The 22745-nt window shown below is 42.9% G+C and overlaps 1 protein-coding gene across 3 annotated transcripts in view; it reads right to left on the bottom strand.

Moving 5' to 3' along the window:
* Window positions 1–22745, bottom strand: part of EML6 (EMAP like 6) — a gene marked incomplete at its 5' end in the record, with an annotated part of 179068 nt that overhangs the window by 41375 nt on the left and 114948 nt on the right. For all 3 annotated transcript variants that reach the window (XM_081156748.1, XM_081156749.1, XM_081156750.1), the window contains 5 exons: window positions 4688–4864; window positions 9298–9386; window positions 16056–16187; window positions 16355–16507; window positions 19206–19347. In XM_081156748.1, coding sequence (XP_081012874.1) covers window positions 4688–4864; window positions 9298–9386; window positions 16056–16187; window positions 16355–16507; window positions 19206–19347 — 693 coding nt within the window. The remainder of the gene's footprint in view (window positions 1–4687; window positions 4865–9297; window positions 9387–16055; window positions 16188–16354; window positions 16508–19205; window positions 19348–22745) is intronic.

The raw sequence follows: 22745 nt of genomic DNA, 5'->3' as shown, positions 1-22745 counted from the left end.
TCAGCTAGCTACAGAGACAGTGTCAAAGGATAGAACTGCATGTGGTTTAACTGGAAAAATGGGTGGGCTCTGGTAAAGGAGAGTCTATCTCTTGGAGGCTGGAAACAATGTGATTGTCAGGGGACTAATGACCTCATAGCAAAGATGTTAAACTATGAAACTGAATGTATAAGGACTCATGATTGTCATGGAAAGAAAAATGCCTGGAAGAGATGCCTAGCAACTCCTAGGAAGGGAGAACAAGGAGAGGGGCCAAGACGAGGGCACGATCTTAGAGTCTAACAAACAGAACTTGACTTTTAGACACGGAGAGAGCTGTGTGGTGATAAGATCTCATAGGTATCCCCAAGACTTGATGACATGGAGCTCAATGCTAGAATACGGTAATGGGGTGATGTCTTAGTCCGGTTGGGCTGCTGTAACAAAATATGACATGCCATGTGGCTTAAACAACAGACATTTAGTTTTCATAGTTCTGGAGGCTGGAATGTCAAGATCAAGGTGCCAGCCAATTTGGTTCCTGATGAGAACTCTCTTCCTGGCTTATGGACACCACCTCCTCAACTGTAAGCTCCATGCCCTTTCTGAGGATGTTTGTGCATGGAGAGAATGTACTCTTTGGTGTCTCTTATAAGGGGCCTATTGGATCAGAGCCCCACCCTTATGACTTCATTTAGCTTTAATTATTTTCATAATGGCCCTGTTTCCAAATACAGCCACATTTGGGGTTAGGGCTTCAACATATGAATTTTGATGGGACACATTCAGTCCGTAACAGGTGGTAAACTTTGTCTGACACATCCAGAGCAGTGGAGGAGTGTAACTAGACAGCTGGAAATATTCATCAGGTTGGGTCCATGTATTTGGAAGGAAAAGTGTGCCAAAAAATCAGATTTTAAAAAAGAGGAGGAAAAGAAGTGATACTATTGAAGGAGTTTATATTGGCCAGTGGTTTTCGAAAGCTTTAAAATTATGAAATGATTTCTTCAACCAAATCTTGCAAAGTAGAACCCAAGAATAGAAAGATTAAAAATCTAATTTAAAACAGTGGACAAAAGATTCCTACAAACACTTCACAATGGCCAATAATCGAATGCAAAGCCCTCAAAATCATTAGTCATCAGAGAAATGTAAATTACAAGCACAATGAGTTCACACTACCTACTCCCCGGGACAGCTCAGTTTTCCAAGTCTGACAACACTGAATGTTGGCAGCTAGAACTCTGTCACATTTTTGGTGGGAATGGAAAATGGAAAAAGGTCTGGCAGTTTCTTAAAAAGTTAAACATACATTGTCTCCTATGACCCAGAAATTCTACTCCTATGTATTTACTTAAGAGAAAAAAAACATGCCCACAAAGATTTGTCCATAAATGTTCGTAAGCAGCTTTATTATAACCAAACAGTGGAAAAAAACATGTCCATTGATAGCCATGTGGATAAACAAACTGTTATATCCATATAATGGAATTCCACTCAGCTATAAAAAAGTAACAGACTGTTCTTACCCACAACACACAGAGATCTCAGAAACATCATCTGAGTGAAAGAAGCCAGACATAAAACAGCACCTATCTGACTATTCCATTTATATCAAGTTCTGGGACAGGTAAAACTAATCTGTGATGAAAAACAGTGGAATTTTTTTTTCATCTGAGGGTAGAGTGGGGGTAGAGACTGACCCGGAAGGAGCATGAGGAAACTTTCTGGGATGATGATAATGTTTTATATTTTGATAGGTGTTTGGATTATGTAGGTGTGTTTGTCAAAGTTTGTCAAAGTTTATCAGAAGGAACCTTAACACTTGTGCATTTCAACCGTATATAAATTTTACTTAAAAAATACCATAAATAAATGTTGAACTCTAGGTAATGTTATGCATATTGACTCTTTTAGGGGTAAGTATCCTGATGTCTACAATTTACTTTGAATTGTGGGCTCCAGGTGGTGGGGTTCTAGGAGTTCACTGTATCATTCTTTCACCTTACCTGTATGCTTGAAATTTTATTCTAACAAACTGTTGTAACAAAATCTTACACAGAAGACCAATGTATAAAATACAAAACATAGAGTGACTCTAGTTGAAGCAAAGGTGGCGGGGGGCAGGCCTCTCTCGTTGCCCCCTACTTTGTTTCCGGAGGTGGTCCCTGAGGACCCTCTCTGGAACTCTGGGAGTCTGAGGAACACAGGGTGACATTACTATAGACAGCACACTTAGTCAGGCTGGGGATGTGGGTGATAAATTCCAGGACCAAGGATAAATCTAGCATAGGCGCATGATGCAATGGCACTGTGGGGATGTCAGCTATCTGAATATAGATAGGGTCAAGCACCCTAGTCTACTAATACCATCCCTAACTTGTCCTGCTGGCGTCTCTTTCCAGAAAATGTAGAAGTAGCAAGGAAAACTGCTACGTGGACCTGAATTCTGATCAAATAGGAAGAACTGGTAAGTGACAGTGAAGTGACGATCACTGGGAGAAGGCCACCAGGTGGCTTTGAAATTTGGGATGAACAATGAAGGGAATGATAAACATTATCAGAAGTGAATCTTAGAAAAGGCTACCAAAAGTTATTCTCTAACCAGGTATTAACAACTGAAAGAGGAGAGAGGAAGGCATCTAAAGACACCAAAAGGGCTGGGGAGGAAACCTGCGTGTTGGGGTAAAAGTACAAACGACGGGAGGAAGAGTGAATAACCAAGGATGTATACAAAAGTCTTGCACAGACAACTTTGACATAGTTTCAGAATGTTGAAGTAAAAGGCTAAGAGAACTGAAAAGGATTTTCTATATATAGGGCTAAAAGAAAAACAGAAAACGTTAGGAACATTTCTTAGATCAGGTGGCTTAAGATAAACAGAAAGCAGACTGACTGCCTCTATTAAAGGGAATGCTCTGCAAATCAGAAAAGGGCAGAACAGAGCCAGCGTACTTGAGCACGGTGCCTTCTAACGTGACCGCGGAAACAAAATCAGTAATACCCGAGGAGCTCAGAAGCCAGGAGAGGCGACATCAAACATAAAAAGGCTCCTGTATCTGAAAGGGAAAACAAGTAGACTCTGGCAAATATTGATTCATGAGTTGATGCAATCCCTGGAAAATTCTAGGGTGAATTATTACACAGGCCGTCCATAAGCACCTGGGAAAGGAAGTAATGATTACCTGGCAGCAACAGGGTTCACTGTGAACTAAACCCATGTTTTTCATTGGTTGGTTTGTTGGAAGGGGAGGTTAGGGACACCAGAGACACAGTCAATGTGGCTTTTACCAAGATATGTGCCAAGTCTGTAATGGTGTCTTGTTGGCACTAGAGGGAAAGGCGAGGACCATGAGGCATAATCAGATGGCCCTAAACGTCTGTTTCTGCCTGAAGAACTGTAATGAAATGTGCGCATCAGTAACGAATGTCAGATTGAATGGGGGCTGCTGCTGCTGGTGCTTGGTTGTTCTAGTCTATGTTCTTTCTTTCCATGGCTTAGATCTCACACTTGTGAAAACAGAGGATGACATGATGCTGGAAGGGCAAGAACATACTTTGGAAAAGTACTTAAAAGATGCTGGCATGCCCTGGCCGGTTTGTCTCAGTGGCTAGAGTGTCAGCCCAGGGACTGAAGGGTCCCGGGTTTGATTCTGGCCAAGGGCACGCACCTCGGTTGCAACCTTGATCCCAGGCCCCAGTCAGGGCGTGTGTGGGAGGCAACTAATCAATGTGTCTCTCTCACATCGATGTTTCTCTCTCTCTCTCCCTTCCACTCTCTCTGAAAAGCAACGGAAAAAAAAGATGGTGACAAGAACAAAGAGATAAAATAAACAAGATGAGTCTCATTTGGTACAAATATAAAGTTCTGTCCTCAGAGTTTAGAAAGTCAGTTGTATATGAGAGGGGATATAACCTGATCACTTTTGGCAATGACATCTATGATTCAATTGTGTTGTGTGGCAGCCAAGAGCTGATGCCATTTTAGTTTAATTTAAAACAAATATAAAATCAAGACAAGATAAAAGTCCCACTGGCCTCAGCTGGTCAGATTACATCCAAAGCACCGAATTCAGTCTTAAATGGGACGGTTCGAAATGGAATAAAATGGAATGCGCTTACGGGGAGGGGCAGCTGGAAACCATGTCAAATGGGGAATGGCCGAAGGCCTGGAGATGGTTGGGCTGGAGAGAATGAGACTTCAGGGAGTCAAATATGACTCTTCTATGTACGAGGCTGTTAGAGGATTAAAGGTAATCAATGATGGTCTTGAAGGCAGAACTTTGACTAAAGAGAAAAAATTTCAGCTTGATATAGAACAAAAACATTTTAACAATTGGAGCTGTTTAGAAATGAATCGGGCTGCTTTGTGAGGTAGTGAATTCTTCATCTAGGGAAGTATGCTGGTACATGTTAGAAAGAAATGGGTCCAAGACATTCTAAAGAAAATTCTGACTCTGCATTTTGTGAGAAGTTGGATCTGATGACCAGTGAAGGCCTTTCAAGGAGAAATTCTATGCCACAGACTCTTACTCAAATTAGTAAACATAACCTCATGAAGATTTTTATACAGCAAAAATAATGATGGCACTATACATAACACTGAATGCTTATGCCTTCTATATTTGAAAATCCACTTAAATACGATAGATGGATTTTGGGTATTAATGAAACTGAGGAAGTATATATAATAAATATGCAACATTACCTTGACAGGATATGAAAAAAGCTTGACGAAACCAAAATCATCTCCAGTGGCCAAGAGGGAGCAGTCTTTGGTGAGACTGGCAGCATTTACGTCGGTCACATCGCTGTGTGCGGGCCAAATCCCTTCGCAGGTGGGCCCCAGGACGCAGGTCCACGTGTCCCACTCTATCTTCTCAATCTTGGAAGAAGGAAATTAATAGATCTTTTGCACAATCTAGAGAACTTTTGTTTTATTTTAAAGGAACAATTGAGGCTGAGTTAGTGCTAAATGATAACTTTGCCAACATCAGGCACCTGATTTGGGTGCTGAGGTGTAAGGTTCTAAATTGCATTTAAAAGTGGTAGATGCGTTGTCTTAATAAACCAACACTGCAGTCAAATATCTACATTGTCTTCTCTACATAAGATGAACATTTTGGAATTGTGGAAATGACAACATGTTTTTTAGTTCTTACCGAGATATTTATCACTGTATAAGCCATAAGCTAGATCAAGGTTTCTCAGGGTCAGTACCATTGACACTGTGGGCTGCACAATTCTTTGTCGTCAGGGGCGGCCCTGTGCACGGTACATGTTTAGCAGCATCCGTGCCCTCCACCCACGGATGCCAGTAGCACCCCTTCCCCAAGTTGTTCCCAAATATCCCCAGTGACCCTGGGGCACTTGCTCCTAATTGATCAATGAGATTGATCATTTAGCAAACTATTTAAAAAAGTTACAACACATAACTGTTGTTTTTTTAAGGAATGCTTCTTTGGAGAAAAGAACAGTAAGATTCTGCAGCTAGCTTAATATTTTTTATGCCCTCGAGAAACTATCTTAAAAATCTGAAGAGCTGTTCATATTGATGTGAATTTACATTTCATCCTTAGAACTGTTTTGTCTGAAATTCATAGACAGGAGATTTGCAATTTGTATAGGTTAAATCCTGATAAAATTGAGGGTTTTCTTTCCTTTTAAAATAAAAACAATAATAAACAATAACAACAACACTGGGTATTACACTTTCCTAGGGGATTTCATCTCATTTACTCTTTCAAATTATGTTATAACAGAATGAAGTAGAGAGACAATTAAACTCTGCATTTATTTTTTATTATAGTTTCTTTAGATAAGCACTTTAAGTGACTGTTTAGAAGAGTATAAAAATCATTACAGAATTGTAGCTGAAATTAAAGGCCAGACCACTCCCTTTGGATCTGGAAACTGTTTTGCGTGTTCTTAACGTGCCTGGCTTCCAGTTCTGTTGTTTTCTGCTCGCTGTCACTGCTTAGAAAAGAAATGACAAAAAAGAGCGGCAGCCAGTATTTTAGTCATGAGGGGAGGTGCTATTCATATTTTAATCACTCAAATTTGTCCTAACTTAATGTTTTGTGTTTCTTCTGGATACACACAGACCTGGAACCAAAAACCTGCACTGGCGCCCCAGACTGAGGGGACTGGAGGTGGTGCCCCCACAATTACCCCAGTTTTCTGAGGGGCAGTGGAGTTTCCTCTGCTCTTATGATGCTCTAACCTGACCTTCGCAGGAGGAGAAACAGGGAACCACCCCTGGACTCGGACTCCCTTCTGGGTTTCTGGTTCTATTTCTGAGATCCTCCCTGTTCGCCTGCAGTGCCACGCCCTGGGTGGCGCTTTTCTTGGCCCCGTTATCTGGGCAGAAGAAGGGGGTGAGCTGGTATTGCTCACCAGGCAGTCACCCCACTGAACACCCTTGGTCACATCCGGACGCTGTGCTCTCAGGGGAAGCAAATGTTTAGTTTGTTGGAACCCGCGAAACCCAAAAGGGGCAAATAAACTTGTTAAAACTCTGGAACTTAGATGGAAGGAGAGTCCTCAATGGGTCTCTCCCTCAGCACCTGGCCTCAGGCAGACATGTCATTACTTTCCCCATCATCGTTTTCCAGGGGAGGCACCGCTGGAAGCCCACCGGGAGGTTAGTCACTTAAGTCACTCTACGCTCAGGAAGCAGAGGGAAGTCGAGGCCCAGGGACTTGGTCTCCTAGTACAGAGCTGCTTTCACTGCACCATGCTGCATCAGGTGGCTTTAAATGGACATTTTAATACTTATATAGGAAAAAATTTGCCGGGTAAGCTTTGTATGAATTTCAGTGTGGCTGTTTCTTTAAAATTTTTTTTTTCTTTTCAAGAAAATGTTCTGAATCCTTCGTACTCCGTTGAAGGGCCTGACAATATTGGTGATGCAAATGGTGCTCTTAGCAACAGCAATACCAGGGAGGCCAGGCTGAGCAAGCACCGCCGGAGGGGCTCTCCAACCAAGAGCCCCAGAGGTCAGCCTCTGCAATAACAGATGTGCTCAAGAGTGACAATGAACGCCCTGCCAGTGCGGCTCAGTTGGTTGGAGTACCAACCCGTACACCGTAAAGGTCATGGGTTCAATGTTCAGGTTCGATCCCCAGGAAGCAACCGATGGATCTCTTTCTCACATTGATGTTTCTCTTCCTCTCTCTCTTCCTTTCCCTTCCTCTCTCTCTAAAGTCAATAAAAACATATCTTCGGGTGAGGATTTAAAAAGATGATAAAAAGAGTGAGCCAGAGCCTGGCATTTCCAGAAGCCTTATAATACGAATTTCCCTCTTAAGCGTATTCTTTTACATAATAGTTGCTCATCTATCTCAAGTTGCCCCCTCCCCCATCATTTGGTTAAACTAAACTTTATTTTAGTGCACTAATTTGCAGACACTAGAACAGGATGGGAAAATACAGGTGAAGTGGTGTAAAAATGATGCTTAAATACACAGAAGAAATCCAGGTAGAGTCACACACAGAGCCCTCTAGATTGGGATCACAGCTCCACAGTCTTCTGATTCTCTTGGAATATTTATTTCCCTATATGTAAAATGAGATTGACAACTATCACACAAGACTGTTGTGAAAATTAACATACAGGCATATGCAGTGCCTGGCGTATTCAACAGATGTTCAGTGAATGAGTGACATAATTAAAAATATCGCTTACTCAAGGCTATAAATGTTTCTCCATATGGGACAACACAAACGGATCTTGAGAATATCGTGCTAAGTGAGATAAGTCAGACAGAAAAGGACAAGAGCCATATGATTTCACTCATACCCGGGATATAAAACAAAAAGCAACAAACGAACAAAACAAACTCATGGACACGGACAACAGTAAGGTGGTTACCAGACGGGAAGGGGGGTGGGGGAAGGTGACGAGTAGGTTAAGGGGGTCAAATATATGCTGACGGAGGGAGACTAGACTTTGGGTGGTGAGCACACAACGAAACATACAGATGATGTATCACAGAATTGTACACCTGAAACTTATGTAATGTTGTTAACCAACGGTGCCTCCCAAAATTTATTTTTTTAAGTTAAAATGAGGACTGATCAGGGAGAAATAAATTGGAATTAGGGGTGTGAGACCCACTGATGAGTAAACAATTTCCATTAATACAATGCTATCATGTACAACAACTTGTGTTTCCTAAGCACCGCACATATATTTCCTTCAGAAATGAGAACATTATGAATGCGCAGGTGTCCAAATATCTCCAGGGGTACTTTACACTGCTGGGGTAGTTTACATTACTGGCAGACTATAGAGAGAGGCAGCCACTTACCCCTCAGTAGTGTACTTTTACCCACTTTTCCTCAAAGGAAGCAGTATTTCCCTTTCTTTCATCAAAATTTACATTGCAAGGAAATGGGTCATATTGTCCCCTGGGACTAACAGGACCCCTGTTCTTAGAGCTCAATTGGGCAATGACTTTTTGGCTGTCAGGGTCATTATATGGTAGCTCTGTGCAGCTGAGTTTTCAGGAAGGAGGCAGGTTGTGGATTCAAAAATTTTATCTAGGCTTTGATTTCAACAATTAAAACATCATGGCCCTGGCAAGTGTGGCTCATTTGGTTGGAGCATCATCCCGTACACCAAAAGGTGGCGGGTTCCATTCCCAGTCAAGGCACATGCAAGAGTCAAATGATCGACGTTTCTCTCTCACATCAATTTTTCTCTCTCACATCGAAGTTTCTCTCTCCCTTTGTCTCTCTCTGTTTCTCTCTAAAATCAATTTAAAAAAATTTTAAGTTATGTATGTGGCTAGGGACATGAGAAAAACAAGGAAAAAAGAAAGTCTGATAAATTAGGATGGTCAGGTCATGGATAGTTTTTGCTTCCAAAGATCATTTGTCTTATTGTTGCAGAAAATATTGATTATTACTAATAGCAAACATTGAGAAAGTATGTTTCAAAAATTTGTTTATAAGAAGCTTTACACAAAACAACATGTTGAGTGGAATAAAAGGATATGTAGCATCTAAACTGCTAGTTTAGTTATTGTCGTCAGGCACAGAAAAATTAAGCAGACAGCAAGCTGCTGCTAATCAGTGGTATAGTAAATCCATAAATCCTCACAAAGCAGAAAACCGGATTCAGCAGCCAGATTTAAGAAATGATCAAGCTTAAAGGTACACTAAATGTAACCCATATTAGCAGATAACAACTGATAGGTTTTATTAAAAATATAACCCATGTATTAGTGGATACGGATTGATTGGTTTTCAAAAAAATGCACATATTAAATCTTTATGAAACATATTTTTTAAAGCTTTGTGTACAACTGTTACCTCTGAAGGTCTTATTATATGCCGTTTGCCTCTTGGAGCTTCAAAAAAGAGCTGTTCTTTGGCACCCGAATTAACTTGCAACAATTTTCCTGTTATGATAGAATGAAGCAGAGAAACAATTAAACTCTGCATTTATTTTTTTATTATAAAGTGGTAAGCATGGCTACAACTATTTTGATTCACTCTAGTCAAAGTTTCATAAATTGAGTAAATACATGGTCAGTTATCCAGAAATACATGTAAAGGCAAGTACATGGCATGATGCAAACCCTAAAGCTATGATCTTTTTGGACATGGACCTCATGGAACCTGACCTTGAACATCCTTCAAGAATAGAAGAATCGCGTTTGCTACGCTTTCCTCCGTTACACCGAAAGGAGCTATTTTTCCAAAGCCTGACAACATCTATTTTTCGCTCTTTTTCCCTGTTGCCTCCTAGCACAGAGATGCAGTAAAAGCAACTGCTTTGGCAAGAATTATGGCATCGGAAGTGAGAACCTTGTCGCAAACATTCACATTTACTCAGGTCTAAACTCTACATTTGCCCTTTGACGTTTAGAAACAGGAAGGACACATGAAACAAACTGTCCATGCTCGTTTCCCTCCCCTCTCCCCCTTGTTCGAAAATCTGTAGAGAGATCCAGGACTTTCCCCAAACAAAATGTTGACCAAAAATAGTCTTTCAGTGTGAAGTGAAACTATAATCTTGGGTTCATTCTGATTACTGCTGAAGTGGATAAGATTTCATAATTCTCCAGCCACATCAATAATCCTTTATGGCTTGAAATTTAAATGACCCAAAAGATACACTTTCTAGCATTTTTTCAGCATTTTTAAAATTATGAAAAATTGCAACCATACATGTAAGTAAGTTAGTATTAAGAGCCCTTATGTGCCTAATGTCCAGCTTCAACAGTCATTAGCACACGACCCACCCTATCCCCTGAACCTCCACTCAGTCCCTCATCACATAATATTTCCCCCCTCTGTTTTTTCCCTGTTTACATCTAGTAGTCTTGAAATGTCCATCTTAGAAAAATAATACCAAAATAAGAACTCTGTGGGGTTTATATCACGTTCTTTAATGGTTAAGTAGACATCACCGAGGTCTGAAATCTAGCTTGGCTAACCTTCAGAGTTGTAGGTCTATTTCTAAGTGACTAATTAAAAACAAGGTTCTCACCCTGGCTCAGCTGGTTGGTGCGTTGTCCTGTACACCAAAAGGTGGCACGACTGACTCCTGGTCAGGGCACATACCTGGGTTGCGGGTTTGATCCCCAGTCAGCACGTGCAGAAGGCAACTGATCAACTTTTCTCTCACATTGATATTTCTCTCTCTCCCTCCCTCTCTCTCTCCCCCCCCTTCCTCTGTATAAAAATCAGTTAAAATTTTTTTAAATGGTAAAAATAATAAAAACAAGGTTCTCTTATACCATAACTGAAAACCTTAATTGTTTGTAATTTGCTGAGTTATAACAGGGTGGTGAGGGGGTTTTCCTTTGGAGCAAGGGAATTTGAACACATTTCCGCTGAAATGGGCATAGTCCTGACTTTTGGGTGAACATGCACACGCAAATGAGAAAAGAAAAGGGAATTTAATTAGCTCTGGCTATTTAACATTATAAGAAAATGAGTAATATTTTTTCAATGAACTAAATATATCTGCAAAATGTATTTTAGGATTCTCAAGAGTGAGTGCAAATAACAAAGGGTGCGGAGAAGTATTAAAGGATTCAATAAAAACATTCTTTGAATATGGCTAATTTTAGAAGATTTTTGGCCACAAGACAGTAACAGAACTCAAAGGATTTTAATTCTCGGATAATCCTAACGACTCAGTTTACACCACAGTTGCAAAGATCATACATCGAAAAACAAACCAAAGACTTTTAAAATAGCTCAGTGTACTTTATGATGGCGAAAATATTAGAGAATCTAAACACAAGACAGCAGTCCGAACAGTGCCTCGCAGAACCCTAGACCCCCGTGGGGGCCAACCTAGCCCACGTCCCTGCCCTGAGAACTGCCCTCCACATGGCCCAGACGCTGGGCTGGACAGTCCAGTTCTCTCTCCAGGAAAACTGGGATCTGGGAGGCTGAATCGGCGGGTGCCCTGCTGAGGTTAGCTATGAACTCTGGGATTGAGGGTGGCATTTGGGGGCAACAGAGAGTGGGCCACGTGGAAATGAATTAGGGAAAGGCTGCCTGTGCAGAGAGAGGGGCCAACAGCAGCGCCAGAGAGCAGGGAACACTGGACCGAGCCGGGGAAAGGAGGGGAGAGGAACTCCGGCTCGGTTCCTGGGCATTTCCCACTTCGTTCCTAAAGCCAGTTCCTAGGCGGATGCTGCTTCCTGCTATTGGAATCTATGCGACATCCCTATGTCTTTCCACAAACTCAGCCTTTATTATTAATTTTAATTTTAAGCTGGATCGAGTAGGTTTCTCTTCCTTGCAACCAAGGATGTGAACAATTTTTTTTTAAATCAACGGTTCTTGTGTTAGGAAGGTGGAGTTATGAGCGTGGGTGTGTTTTCCCCTCAATTTTCTTTACTGCTGTTATTACATTGTCTTTTTTATTTTAGGCAAAGAGGAAATATTTAGGTCACCACTTTTTTCCCACTGCCTGATGCCGTGTAATATATAACTACTGAAATATTCTGAGGACAGGAGCAGAAACAAAGAGCAAGATATCTGTATAATCCATGCATGTATAATTCACCCCTGAATAATGGAAACCCTATTTTTCCAGAATCCTCACATTTTTATTCACTAGAAATGTCTACTCACACTGAATGAGGAAATTGAAAGAGACAGATGTCCTCATTTCTAAGTAGGTACAGTAAATCACACATCTTGCAGGTGCACAGAGCTCTATAGTCCACAAAACCATTCCCACACATCAGCCCAGCTGCTATACCATTTACAAGTTAGAACAATCTTAAAATTGTTACTAAATGTACCAAACATATCAGGCCATTGGCAATGAAAATGGGAATGAGACCTCCGACTATGGCTCAAACTGTTCATTGTTCAAAGATCTTATAGTTCTGATATTTCTAGAAATGAACTAATAGCAGCCAGAAAACATCCTTCCATGATTTCCTCTCTCCATATATATTTTTCTTTCTCAAGCATTCTGTGCAGAAGCTTTCGTTCAGGGGTAGCTGTTGTTTCTGCAAAGGCCCGATGCACTTTTCGGTTTTCGTGGGGCCTGTGGTTGCCATGGACACAAAAGGCCGCTGAGGCTGCAGGCTGTGCCATTCCCTGCCCCCGAGGAGCCAGCTGGCTCGGCAAATGCGTTTGCTATTTTGACAAGATCAAAGGAACGAAACAGACCCCTGCTCCTAAATTCTGCTGTCTACCCTTTGCAGACCCTCAAGGCTCCGCTGTGAAAAGCTAGGCTGGTCCTGAGACAGCTTAGCACATTCTCAAGGTCAGGCATTTGCAGAACTCGGAGATCAGAAACATAGAAATATCAACATAACACATCTCATGGCAACGAAACTGAGATAAGCCAGGGAAGAGTCACAGGCACAGCTGCTGTTATCCTCCGGATGGTATACCTCCTCCCCAAATCAAACGGATTCTCTTTTCCTTTGTCCTAGAAACCACTTGGTCGAATCCTCTCATCTGACTGAAGGATGAGAGGTGAGATGGCTCTTTGAAGACCTTGGCATCCTAAATCCCAGTGCCTTTTGCATCATCCCAAACGCTAGCAGGACCACAGACACTGGCTTTGGGCAGAAGTTTGGAAATCATGAGGTTTGCCTCTTACGCTGCAGAAGTGATGGCTCCATGTTGAGGGCTTTACACAGACCTTCGCCCAGGTCCCTCCACTGATCTTGGCCAAGATCTTGCTCTTTCCATCTGGGATCTATTCTTCTTTATATCCCTAGCATCCAACACAGGGCTTACATGTTTACAGAATTTTAAAAATCCCTTCAAAATATGAGTCAAACTGCGATGAGATACCACCTCACACCCATGAGGATGGCCGCTGTCAAAAACAAAGCAAAAAAACTCCAGAAAATAACCAAGCGGTGGTTGGCAGGGATGTGAAGTTGGAACCCTTGTGCGCTGCTGGTGGGAATGTAAAATGGTGCAGCTACTGTGGGAGACAGTAGAGTGGTTCCTCAAAAGCTTAAAAATGGACTTATCATTTGATTCAGAAACCCCACTGCTGGGTACATACTAAGAACTGCACACCCGTGTTCATAGCAGCGCTATTCACAACAGCCGAGAGGTGGAAGCGACCCAGTGTCCACCGGTGGATGAATGGACAAACTGAATGTGGTAGGTACGTACAACAGAACACTGTTCAGCCTTAAAAAGAAAGGAAATTCTGACATGTTACAACACGGATGAACCCTGAGGATATTATGCAAAATGAAATAAGCAGGCTACAAAAAAGACAGATAGATACTGTATGATTCCGCTTATATGAAGTACCTAGAGTAATCCGATTCTGAGGGACAGAAAGTGGAATGGTGGTTGCCAGAGGCTAGGGGAGGGAGAAAGAGAAGCTATTGTTTAATGGGTCGAGAGTTTCAGTTTTACAAGATGAAAAGAGTTCTAGAGATGGATGGTGGTGTTGGCTGCACAGTGTGAATTTATTCAGTGCCACTGACCTGTATGCTTAAAAATGATATGAGGGGAGGGGGCTTGGGGCTGGGTAAAAATCACTAAGATGCATGTACAAATTAATAGTTGCAGAATAGTCATGGGGTTGTAAAGCGCAGCACAGGGAATAGAGTCAATAATACTGTAATAAATAACCAGGTATAGTGCCAGGTGGGTGCTGGAAATACTGGGGAAATCACTTTGTAAAGTATGTAATTGTCTGACACTGTGCTGTACACCTGAAACTAAAACAAAATAATGTTGACTATAAACGGTAACAAAAATAAAATTTAAAAAATAAATGAAAAAATGGTTAAGATGGTAAATTTTATGTGACCCATATTTTATCACAATTAAAAGTCATTTTAAAGAAATCTTCCTGATCAAAACGTATTCCCCCTATGTTCCATTTTCTCATGGCTCTTCACTCCCTACTGTGTAAATAATAAATTGGTTTTAATCCCCCAGTGGTCATTGGGGCGGTGGGATTTCACATATCGTGTCAGGTATTGCGTGTGTGTGTGGTGAATTTTAAATAAAACTCACCGTACTCTAGTTTACATACGCATAGGCTGGCCCCGGCTGTTCTAAACCATTCTCATGAGAAGGCCTATCTAGGCACGTTAGCCAGAGAGTGAATAGGAAGACGTCACTGCTTCCGTCCCGCCAAACACAAAAGCAAAGCATATCACAGAAGCGGGGTGAGAAGTGGCTGCTTCCATCTACTCCCTCGGCCTCACCGGTTCTTAGATGACTGCCAGGCAGCCGGTGTCCTCAGGCGGCCAGTGTCCTGCCCAGTCACAAATGCCAGCCTAAGCCCTCGGCACTGTGCCCAGCACGGCCCTGACATGTAAGTGAGAGGGACTTATCTGATCTCCTTTTGCCCTTGTTGGGACCTGCGCCTCTTACAACAAATGGCACTCTTCCTTCCTATCTGCTGCACTGTATAAAAATGCCTGCAGGTTGTAAAGCTTAAATAAAGTCCAAATTCCAGTGCAGCAAATAGAGTTACAACTAAATACCTGTGTAAGCAGAAATTTATGGTTTTACTTCAAAAAATACTTGAAATAAAAATATCCTGGCATCTCTGAAACAACCTCTTTTTGGTTGAGGCCCTCATCACCCCGGTTTATTTTAGATGCTTTCCAACTCCGGGCTCACTCACCCTCCGAGAGAGGGCAGAAAGTGCCCCATCCACGTGTCTCAGTTACCTAACTCTATAGGATGAAGTTCGGTGTTCAACTTCCCTGCGTGACGTCAAGGTCCCCTTACATCCTGGCTCAGTCTGTCTCTCTACACTCACCCCCCTCCACGCCCTCAGCCGCTCGGCATTGCTCACTGCTTCCCAATCACCCCGCTTTCCCCAGCTCCACGGCTGGGGCACCAGGTCCTTCTGAGCCTGGGACGCTCGCCCTAGACTCTGCGGACTCGCCCGTTCCCAGGCCCTGCACCACCTTCTCGGTGACTCAGCGCCTCTCACGCCCAGGCCTCGCCCAGGCCGTGCCCGGGTATTATTCAGGGACCAGGGCAACTCCCTCACCAACCCATAAACTCTGCGGAGAGCAGGAACCACATCTCTCACTTGTAGACCCTCCACATTTTCTGTCTTAAGATTCTGCTCAGGGCAGAAGTTAGATTTGTTAGGTAAGTAAGTAGACATGTCCCCTTGGTGTTTGTGGGCATGACCCGGAGGAGGCAGTCGGGGAGTTTGGAGAGCAGAGAAACTTGAGGAAAGCTGAATGGAACTTTCCACCTCTGCAGGAGGGTGAGAACTGCTTGAGACTCCTTGGGCAGCTCTCGGGGAGGCGGGGGGCTGGCAGGGAAAGGGACCCCTGTTAGGAGACCAAGGCAAGGACTCAAAGGGGAGCTGGTGGCTGCCTCGGGTAGCAGACGGCATCAGATATCTTCAGCTGTCTTAAAGCTCAACGGCTGGAATGAATAACGCTACTACTAATGAAAAATACTCAAAATGTTAACAGCGGCTGCCTCTGGGTTGTAAAATTAGAGTCATTTATATGGTGGGGTCCCCTCTCTGTTTTTCTCTAAAACTCGGCTGCCGTCCTCTCTAGAAACAATATCTGGATGAACATCGACCTTTTTTAAACAAAGATTATAGTTTAAAAGCCACATATTTTTACCTCTAGAGTCCCAGTCGATGTGGGTAATGTAACTAGAAGCACCTTTACAGATGCCAACCCTTTTGCTTGTAAGTACGTTGTAAATATCCACGAAGTTATCATGGGATGCCACGGCAAGGTATTTTCCTGTATCTACGAAGAAAAACGTACAGTTAGCATGAAAACATTTTATAGAAGACTTGGCTTCCAGGAACTTTGTGTTTTAAAAAGGGGGAAAGGTCAAGGAAATAATGAATGCAGTCCACTCTTGTAACTCTTTGTCCCGATACATTTTTAAAAGTTTTTGCTGTCATCTTTACCTTTTGAAAATTTAATATCAGAGATCATTTCTTTTCTGTGATGGAAGGAGACCATGTCTTCAACAGTGTCAGCATTTACAACTAGGAAACTGCCATCGTTCAAGCCGACCGCTAAGGCTTTCCCATCAGGGGAGAAGGCACAGCATCTTCCACCTACAAAATAATTCACAAAACCGCACTCACTGTGCCTGACTTTCTACCAAACAAGCCCGGTGAAGCGCTGGAGAGATTCATGTATGTGCTTATGCGCGGACATGTGGCCGTGTCCTTAACACAGCTTGCGCGAAGTACTAAAACGTCATAATTTCAATGATCTTTTCCCTCCAAACCCAAGGACAATGACCATAATGTTAAAAACACATTTTAAACTTCTTTGAGGCTATTTATTTCTTGGTATCTGCGTACCTGGTAGGTTTTCAAAGGATTAATATAACCAGTATCTTTGCTCCCAAGAAAAGAGGTGATACTTAAGATCAGATGTTCTATAATAAAGTTTCTAGAAACTATTTTTAAAAACCACGCCTTACATGTAAAACTTCCTTCAGAGAACCTTGTCATTCAGTTCTCTGCTCCATGGATCACGCTGCCTAATTCTAGAGGCGAAGGATTTTGTCCCTGCCTCTGTCAGGAGAATGGGGCACAGACAACATTCTCTCCAGAGATGTCTGCAAAACGAATCACGGGCTGATGCTGCTACATGACCAACGTTTTCTACTGCTTTGTAGGGCCACAGGGAGATACTTCTGAGGAGTATGGGGTCTATGGGGCTATGCTTAATAGGGATCCTAAGAATATGCCCCCCATTCTTAATTTGAAGACTCTGGTAAGCACAGCCCCAGGGCTGGGGCAGGCACGCGGCCTCGGGCTAAGGCATTCCCCACGAGCTCCGTGCACACCCCTCCGTCAGCTCCTGGGACGCTGAAAGCAATGTTCATACCAATAACTTCACATCGGCTCCCCTAATTCCATCTTCCTCCCTTCACTGAGCAAACGGTTATTCACCTATGATGACTCAAGTGCTGAAAGAATGACAAGCTAGCCTGCCCTTGAGGAGATCCTCAAGATTAGGATAACCATCTAGTTTATTGTACAAACCAGGGCACTTCTGAGAGAGAAGGGAGAGCTATTAATAATTACACCAGGACAGCAGCTGTAAACTGGGTTGAACAGTCATCTTATCTAACATAATTTAGTAGTTGTTCTTTTGAACTGATTTCTAACTAGTGAATAAAGTCCACTGTCTAACACTCAAGTCACTCACAACGAAACTCGGTCCGTCATGTCCCTGATATTGAGCCAGATGACTCAGTCCTGTGGTGGTGAAGAGCATGAGCTTTGTGGTCAGACCTGGGTTTGCGTCCTGGCTCCAGGTACAAAGGCCCAGAGGTCCAGTGTAAAGAGGGGAACGAGGCAGAAGGAGGCAGGGTCATGCAGCAGCCACAGGGGAAGCCACGCTGCCTGGGTTTGAATTCCGTTTCACCACTTACAAGCTGTGAAACTTTCACTTACAAGCAAATGACTTAAGTTCTCTGTGCCTCGGTGTCCTAATTTGTAAGCGGTAACAAAGATGGCCTTACTCACTGGGTTCCCATGAAGACCAAATGCAAAGTGCTGCTGGCTCAGCAACAGTAGCCTTCGTTATTGTGACCACTCTCCTGACACCGTTATTTTAATCCTAGAATACACTCCCCTGTCTCTCTGCTTATAAAACTGCCCAATACAAATGTCTGAGTGCCAAACCCCGATGCCATCCTTTCCTGTCTTAAGGACTTTCCCAAATCCTTCGGGCCTCAGCTCTCATGTTTCATCCACGACGAGGCCGACCCTGGCAGCAGGCCCTTCTCCTGGCCTCCTGGTACCTTGTTTGTGCCAGGCATCTTGGGTTTGTCTCTCCACATCCACGCTCCTCCCTGTTCGGTGCCTGGAGCTGGCCTGTATGGACCATCAATGGGGGAGCACCGACAGGAGACTGAAGAGGGAGGCAGGGAGGAAGGGTTCCTCTGGCTGCCTCCCCACTGCATGTGGGGGAAACTCTGGGCTGATGGTCACAGCTGCTGTCCGCTGTCACCCCACATAGCTCTCACTTTCAAAGTTCCGGCAACCACGCCCTTCTCCTGCCCCTTCAGGGCTGGTAATGGTACCCAGCTGCTAATAGCTGCATAGTGCTGCACTATCCCTGGTCACTTCTCAACTCCCTCCCCACCCCTTTACAAGCAGTCCTGTTTTTAGACTCTTCTCAAATTACCCAATTTGAATGGACCATCTGTTGCTGGGACTCTGTTCAAATCTTGTCTATCTCTGACACTAGAGATGGGACCGTTCACCTTGGGATCTCCAGTGCCTGACACATAGCAGGTACTCAGCAAATGTTTGCTGAATTTGTACTTGGTAAACCTCTCAGTTCTAATGCATATAGATGGTTCAATACATATTTACTCATTTCTTGATATTAAGTATTATTTTTTGTGCAGTGGATTTTTGTTTTTCAGAACTGGGGACTGTGAGACATGCAGTCAAACAGCATTCTTTACAACCCTATGTATTTCAACCAATGCACACAGCTCTCAATGCGAAGAGGAAGGACATATTGCCCCCAGGTGGCAAGTGTCTGTGAAGTGCAAGGAAAAGCAATGAACCAGAGCTGGGCATGGACAGGTCAGGCCCGCCTCCTGCAAGACTTCGACATGTGCAGAGGTATGACCGGAGGAACAGACACTGAATTCCCACTGCCTACCGCATTTTGGGGCATACAGCAGGTGCTGTCAGTAAATATCAGTTGAATGAACGAATGGATCCAACCCACCCTGCTGCTCATAAATACTTCACAGATGCATAAGGCGATGTCATGTACCTTTTTTGAGCTTCCGTACCGCCAGCATCCGGTGCTGGGAGGATAACTCCCAGATGCGGAGCGTTTTATCGTCGCTCACAGTTGCACAGATGGGCAGCAGAGGGTGAGCTGCCAACCCCCACACTTCTCCCTCCATGTGCCCCTGTGGAGAGAGGGAACGGGACAACTGGGTCTGTGCTTCCCGGCTCGCTCTCGCTCTTCGGCAGCCCTGTGCTGCATATTCAGCCGAGAGTGTTCCAAACAGGCTCAGATGTGAGTGAACAGTCAGAGCTCCCGGAGCCAACACGATCCCGTGAAGAAGGTTTCCATTTGAACTCGAATCGGAAGCTGCACTGCCACGATGCTAACGCATTCATTTGGGAAGCAAAATGCAGTCTTGCCGCTTATAAATTTTATTTTGTATGATGTCAAACATCTTCTCATTTAGAAACATTTTCATTTAGAAATAATGAAGTGCCTTATTTTATCCTGTTGTTTGACATCAGATAAACACAGTATATATGTACCTCCTTGTAAAGCAGCTTGATCACAATGACACAAACCATATTCTAAAAGATGCAGCTATCACCTATCAGAGGAGTTAGATAGCAATACTCCTGTTCATTTATTTCAATTTTAGTCCTTTGAATGAATAGCATTTGGCAGAACAGAAATAAAGAGAGCTAAATTTTCATTTCAAGTGTCCTGGTGTCAGCATTTGTTCACAAATTGGTCTCTCCAATGAACTTTGGAAAATTGAAAGGTGCTTCATGCACTGGACCAGTTCCACACATCTATATACTTAACTGGCTTAGAATAATAACTGAGATGAAACGGTATTTTAAAATGAACAATTACGGAGAAAACAAATCTGACTCCTATAATTTATCACTCAGTAATACATTAGAGAACAGAGAATAGATTAGTGTACAGGGCAATAAGACAGACCAGATTGTTTACTGAATTCTGCTTTTAGGGGATAATTATAAAAAGTCTTCTCTTAGTAAAGAGAAAAGGAAGACCATATACAGGCATCTGAAAAGCGTCAGTAGTTGGAATGCTTTGGGGAACAGGTGGCTTTCCAAAGAGAAATTGGATGATTCCGGTTTAACTGGGAAGCTGTTTGAGCAAAACAGTAATTTCGCAGAAGACATAGAGTTCCAGATACAGGTGACATTCAAATATCTGAGGAGGGATAAAGGATGTAAATGTCATTTTTTAATTTATTGGATTTGAAGGATCTTAGGTCCCTAGTTTTCTTCCTTCAGAAGCCCCCACCCCCAAGATCACAGAGCTTAGAAGTCTCTTACAGGCTTAGAGGTCTCTTTGTTCACTCTTCTTGAGGACGGGGTTGTGGTGCTCTGAGACCTGTTCAAACCACTGCCTCATATATATTGATTTTAAAATTCTATTTCCTCAACCTAATCTGATTGTATAAACAGGAGTAAGCAAGGCAGACTAGAGTGGCATAAGGAAATGAGCTTAGGATCTTACTTTCCTATTCTATCTCCCAGAAAGCTGATACTAAACAGCTGCACAACTGAGTTGATTATATTCAAAGTGTACACAATGGAAATTGTCAGGAATCAACTCATGTCACGTCGCTCTTCCCCCAACCTAGCTTTCCTTCTCTTAAAAATAGGCACTATATTCCAGGTGATATTGGGTTGCCATGCTATTGAACCTGGAAAAGTAGACCTGATATCTCCCCACAGCCAGATAGCTGATGGTCTTAATCACTCTGCCTCTACTGTCCCTCAGCTTCTCCTCAGTGTCCATCCTCTGAGTACAGGACTGTGAGCCTAGCGACAGGAGGCCCTGTCCACTGGGCACAGCACAGCACAGGGCACATCTCGGCAGGAGCCCAACAAACATTGATTGCATTTGACTGCTGAGTTCCGCCTAGGAGGAAATGGCAAATGCATGATAGACCAGAAGAGGAAAGAGATGCTGCGAATAAAGGAAACGGATGGTACATGCAGGGGAGAAGATGGTTCCACCAGCTCCACAGCTCAGGGGCCACGACTTCTGCACTGCTTTCCGCAGTCTCCATGCTGAGACACTGAGAGGACAGCCTGGTGCCGTGAAAAAGAAAGGGCTCTGGTGTCTGACAAACTTTGGTCTGAATCCCAGCTCTGTAGTTCTTAGCATGTGGCTGTGGGCAATTTACTGGGCTTTGGGTCCCTCATCAATAAAACAATTTCAACGGAACCAATCTGTTGTGGAGGTGAGAAAGAGATTTTGTACAACAGTACTGCCTGACACATAATAGGTGCTCAATAAATGGAACTGGTGGGTATCTGTATTATTAGAACAATAAAAATGAGTACAAAAAAGAGTAGAATTGTAGGGAACAAAAAAGTGAAAAGTCTTTATTGTCAAGTTTAAAATGTTTAAACACCTATAACATAATACTTAAGAGTGTAAAGTTAGAAAACTTAGAATTTAAATCTTAAAACATTGTTTAAATCATAGTATGGTATCAATCTTGCAAAAATATTTAGCAGTACAGTATGTATGAAAATAATTTAAAGTCTCAAACTTGGGCATTAAAAAAATCAATAATGAACTAAAAAGACTTTAAGTTGAAAGAAACACTTTTCAATAAAACTAAATAAGTCATGGCCATGAGTTTGGCAGGAAATGACAAAAGCACGAGTAGTAGCCGGAGAACAAGACAGTCATGCCCAATGATGCATCTCAATCCTGCAGCCTGGCACAGTCAGCTATAGAGTTTTTGAGATTTGTTTTTAACAAAAAATTTTTTTAAAAACACAGATTCTTATTCAGGATTCCCAGAGAAGGACATGAGCACCTGCATGTCTGAAATTTCACAGTGTTTGTTCTAAGCCATGACCTACGTGCAGACAGATCTGTTCCTAGAGTTCAGTCCATCAGAGGGCCCCTCTCAGTGGGATCTTGGGACTCATCCCTAATAAAGCAAACCCACAGGCATGAGTCAAGTCAGGGAAAGGAGGGGAAGCTCCTTTACTGGACCCACAGAAGAGCTGAAGCTTATATGGTCCATGCTCACTCCTCTACTCCAACTTCTGAACACACCCCTCACCCTCCCACACCTCTTCCATCTATAAATCAAGTCTATCTCTCACCAAATTGGGCAGGACTACCTACCTGCTCACCTCCACAAACTATCAACCCCTCAGGTGAGATTGTATCATTTTTTTGATCTTTCAGGATTCATTGATATTTATTTTATTCTAATTTTACCTGAATATAATTCTTGAGGGCAGTGGGAGGGTAAAGAGTCTGTAGTGTGTTTCTGTGAATCAAGGCTGAGGCAGAAGTGAGGCACAAAATCCAAACAGGCACCTGTATGTTTGGTGTGTGTGGAGCAAAGAGTGTCTTGTTAGTTTTACGGGTTGATAGACTGAGAAAAAATACACCTGTGGAGCCTTATGCACACCTGGACTTGATTTAGATGACGAGATTATGGACTTTGAGCTGATACTGTAATGGGATAAGGCTCTTGGAGTCTTCGGAGCAAGGAATGAATTTTGAATGGGTAGGAACATGAACAACTGGTGGCCAGAGGGTAGCTGT

This window comes from Miniopterus schreibersii, assembly GCF_964146895.1.
Source record: "Miniopterus schreibersii genome assembly, chromosome: 13".
NCBI classification, from domain to species: domain Eukaryota; kingdom Metazoa; phylum Chordata; class Mammalia; order Chiroptera; family Miniopteridae; genus Miniopterus; species Miniopterus schreibersii.
This window is presented reverse-complemented; position numbering and strand designations above follow the sequence as displayed.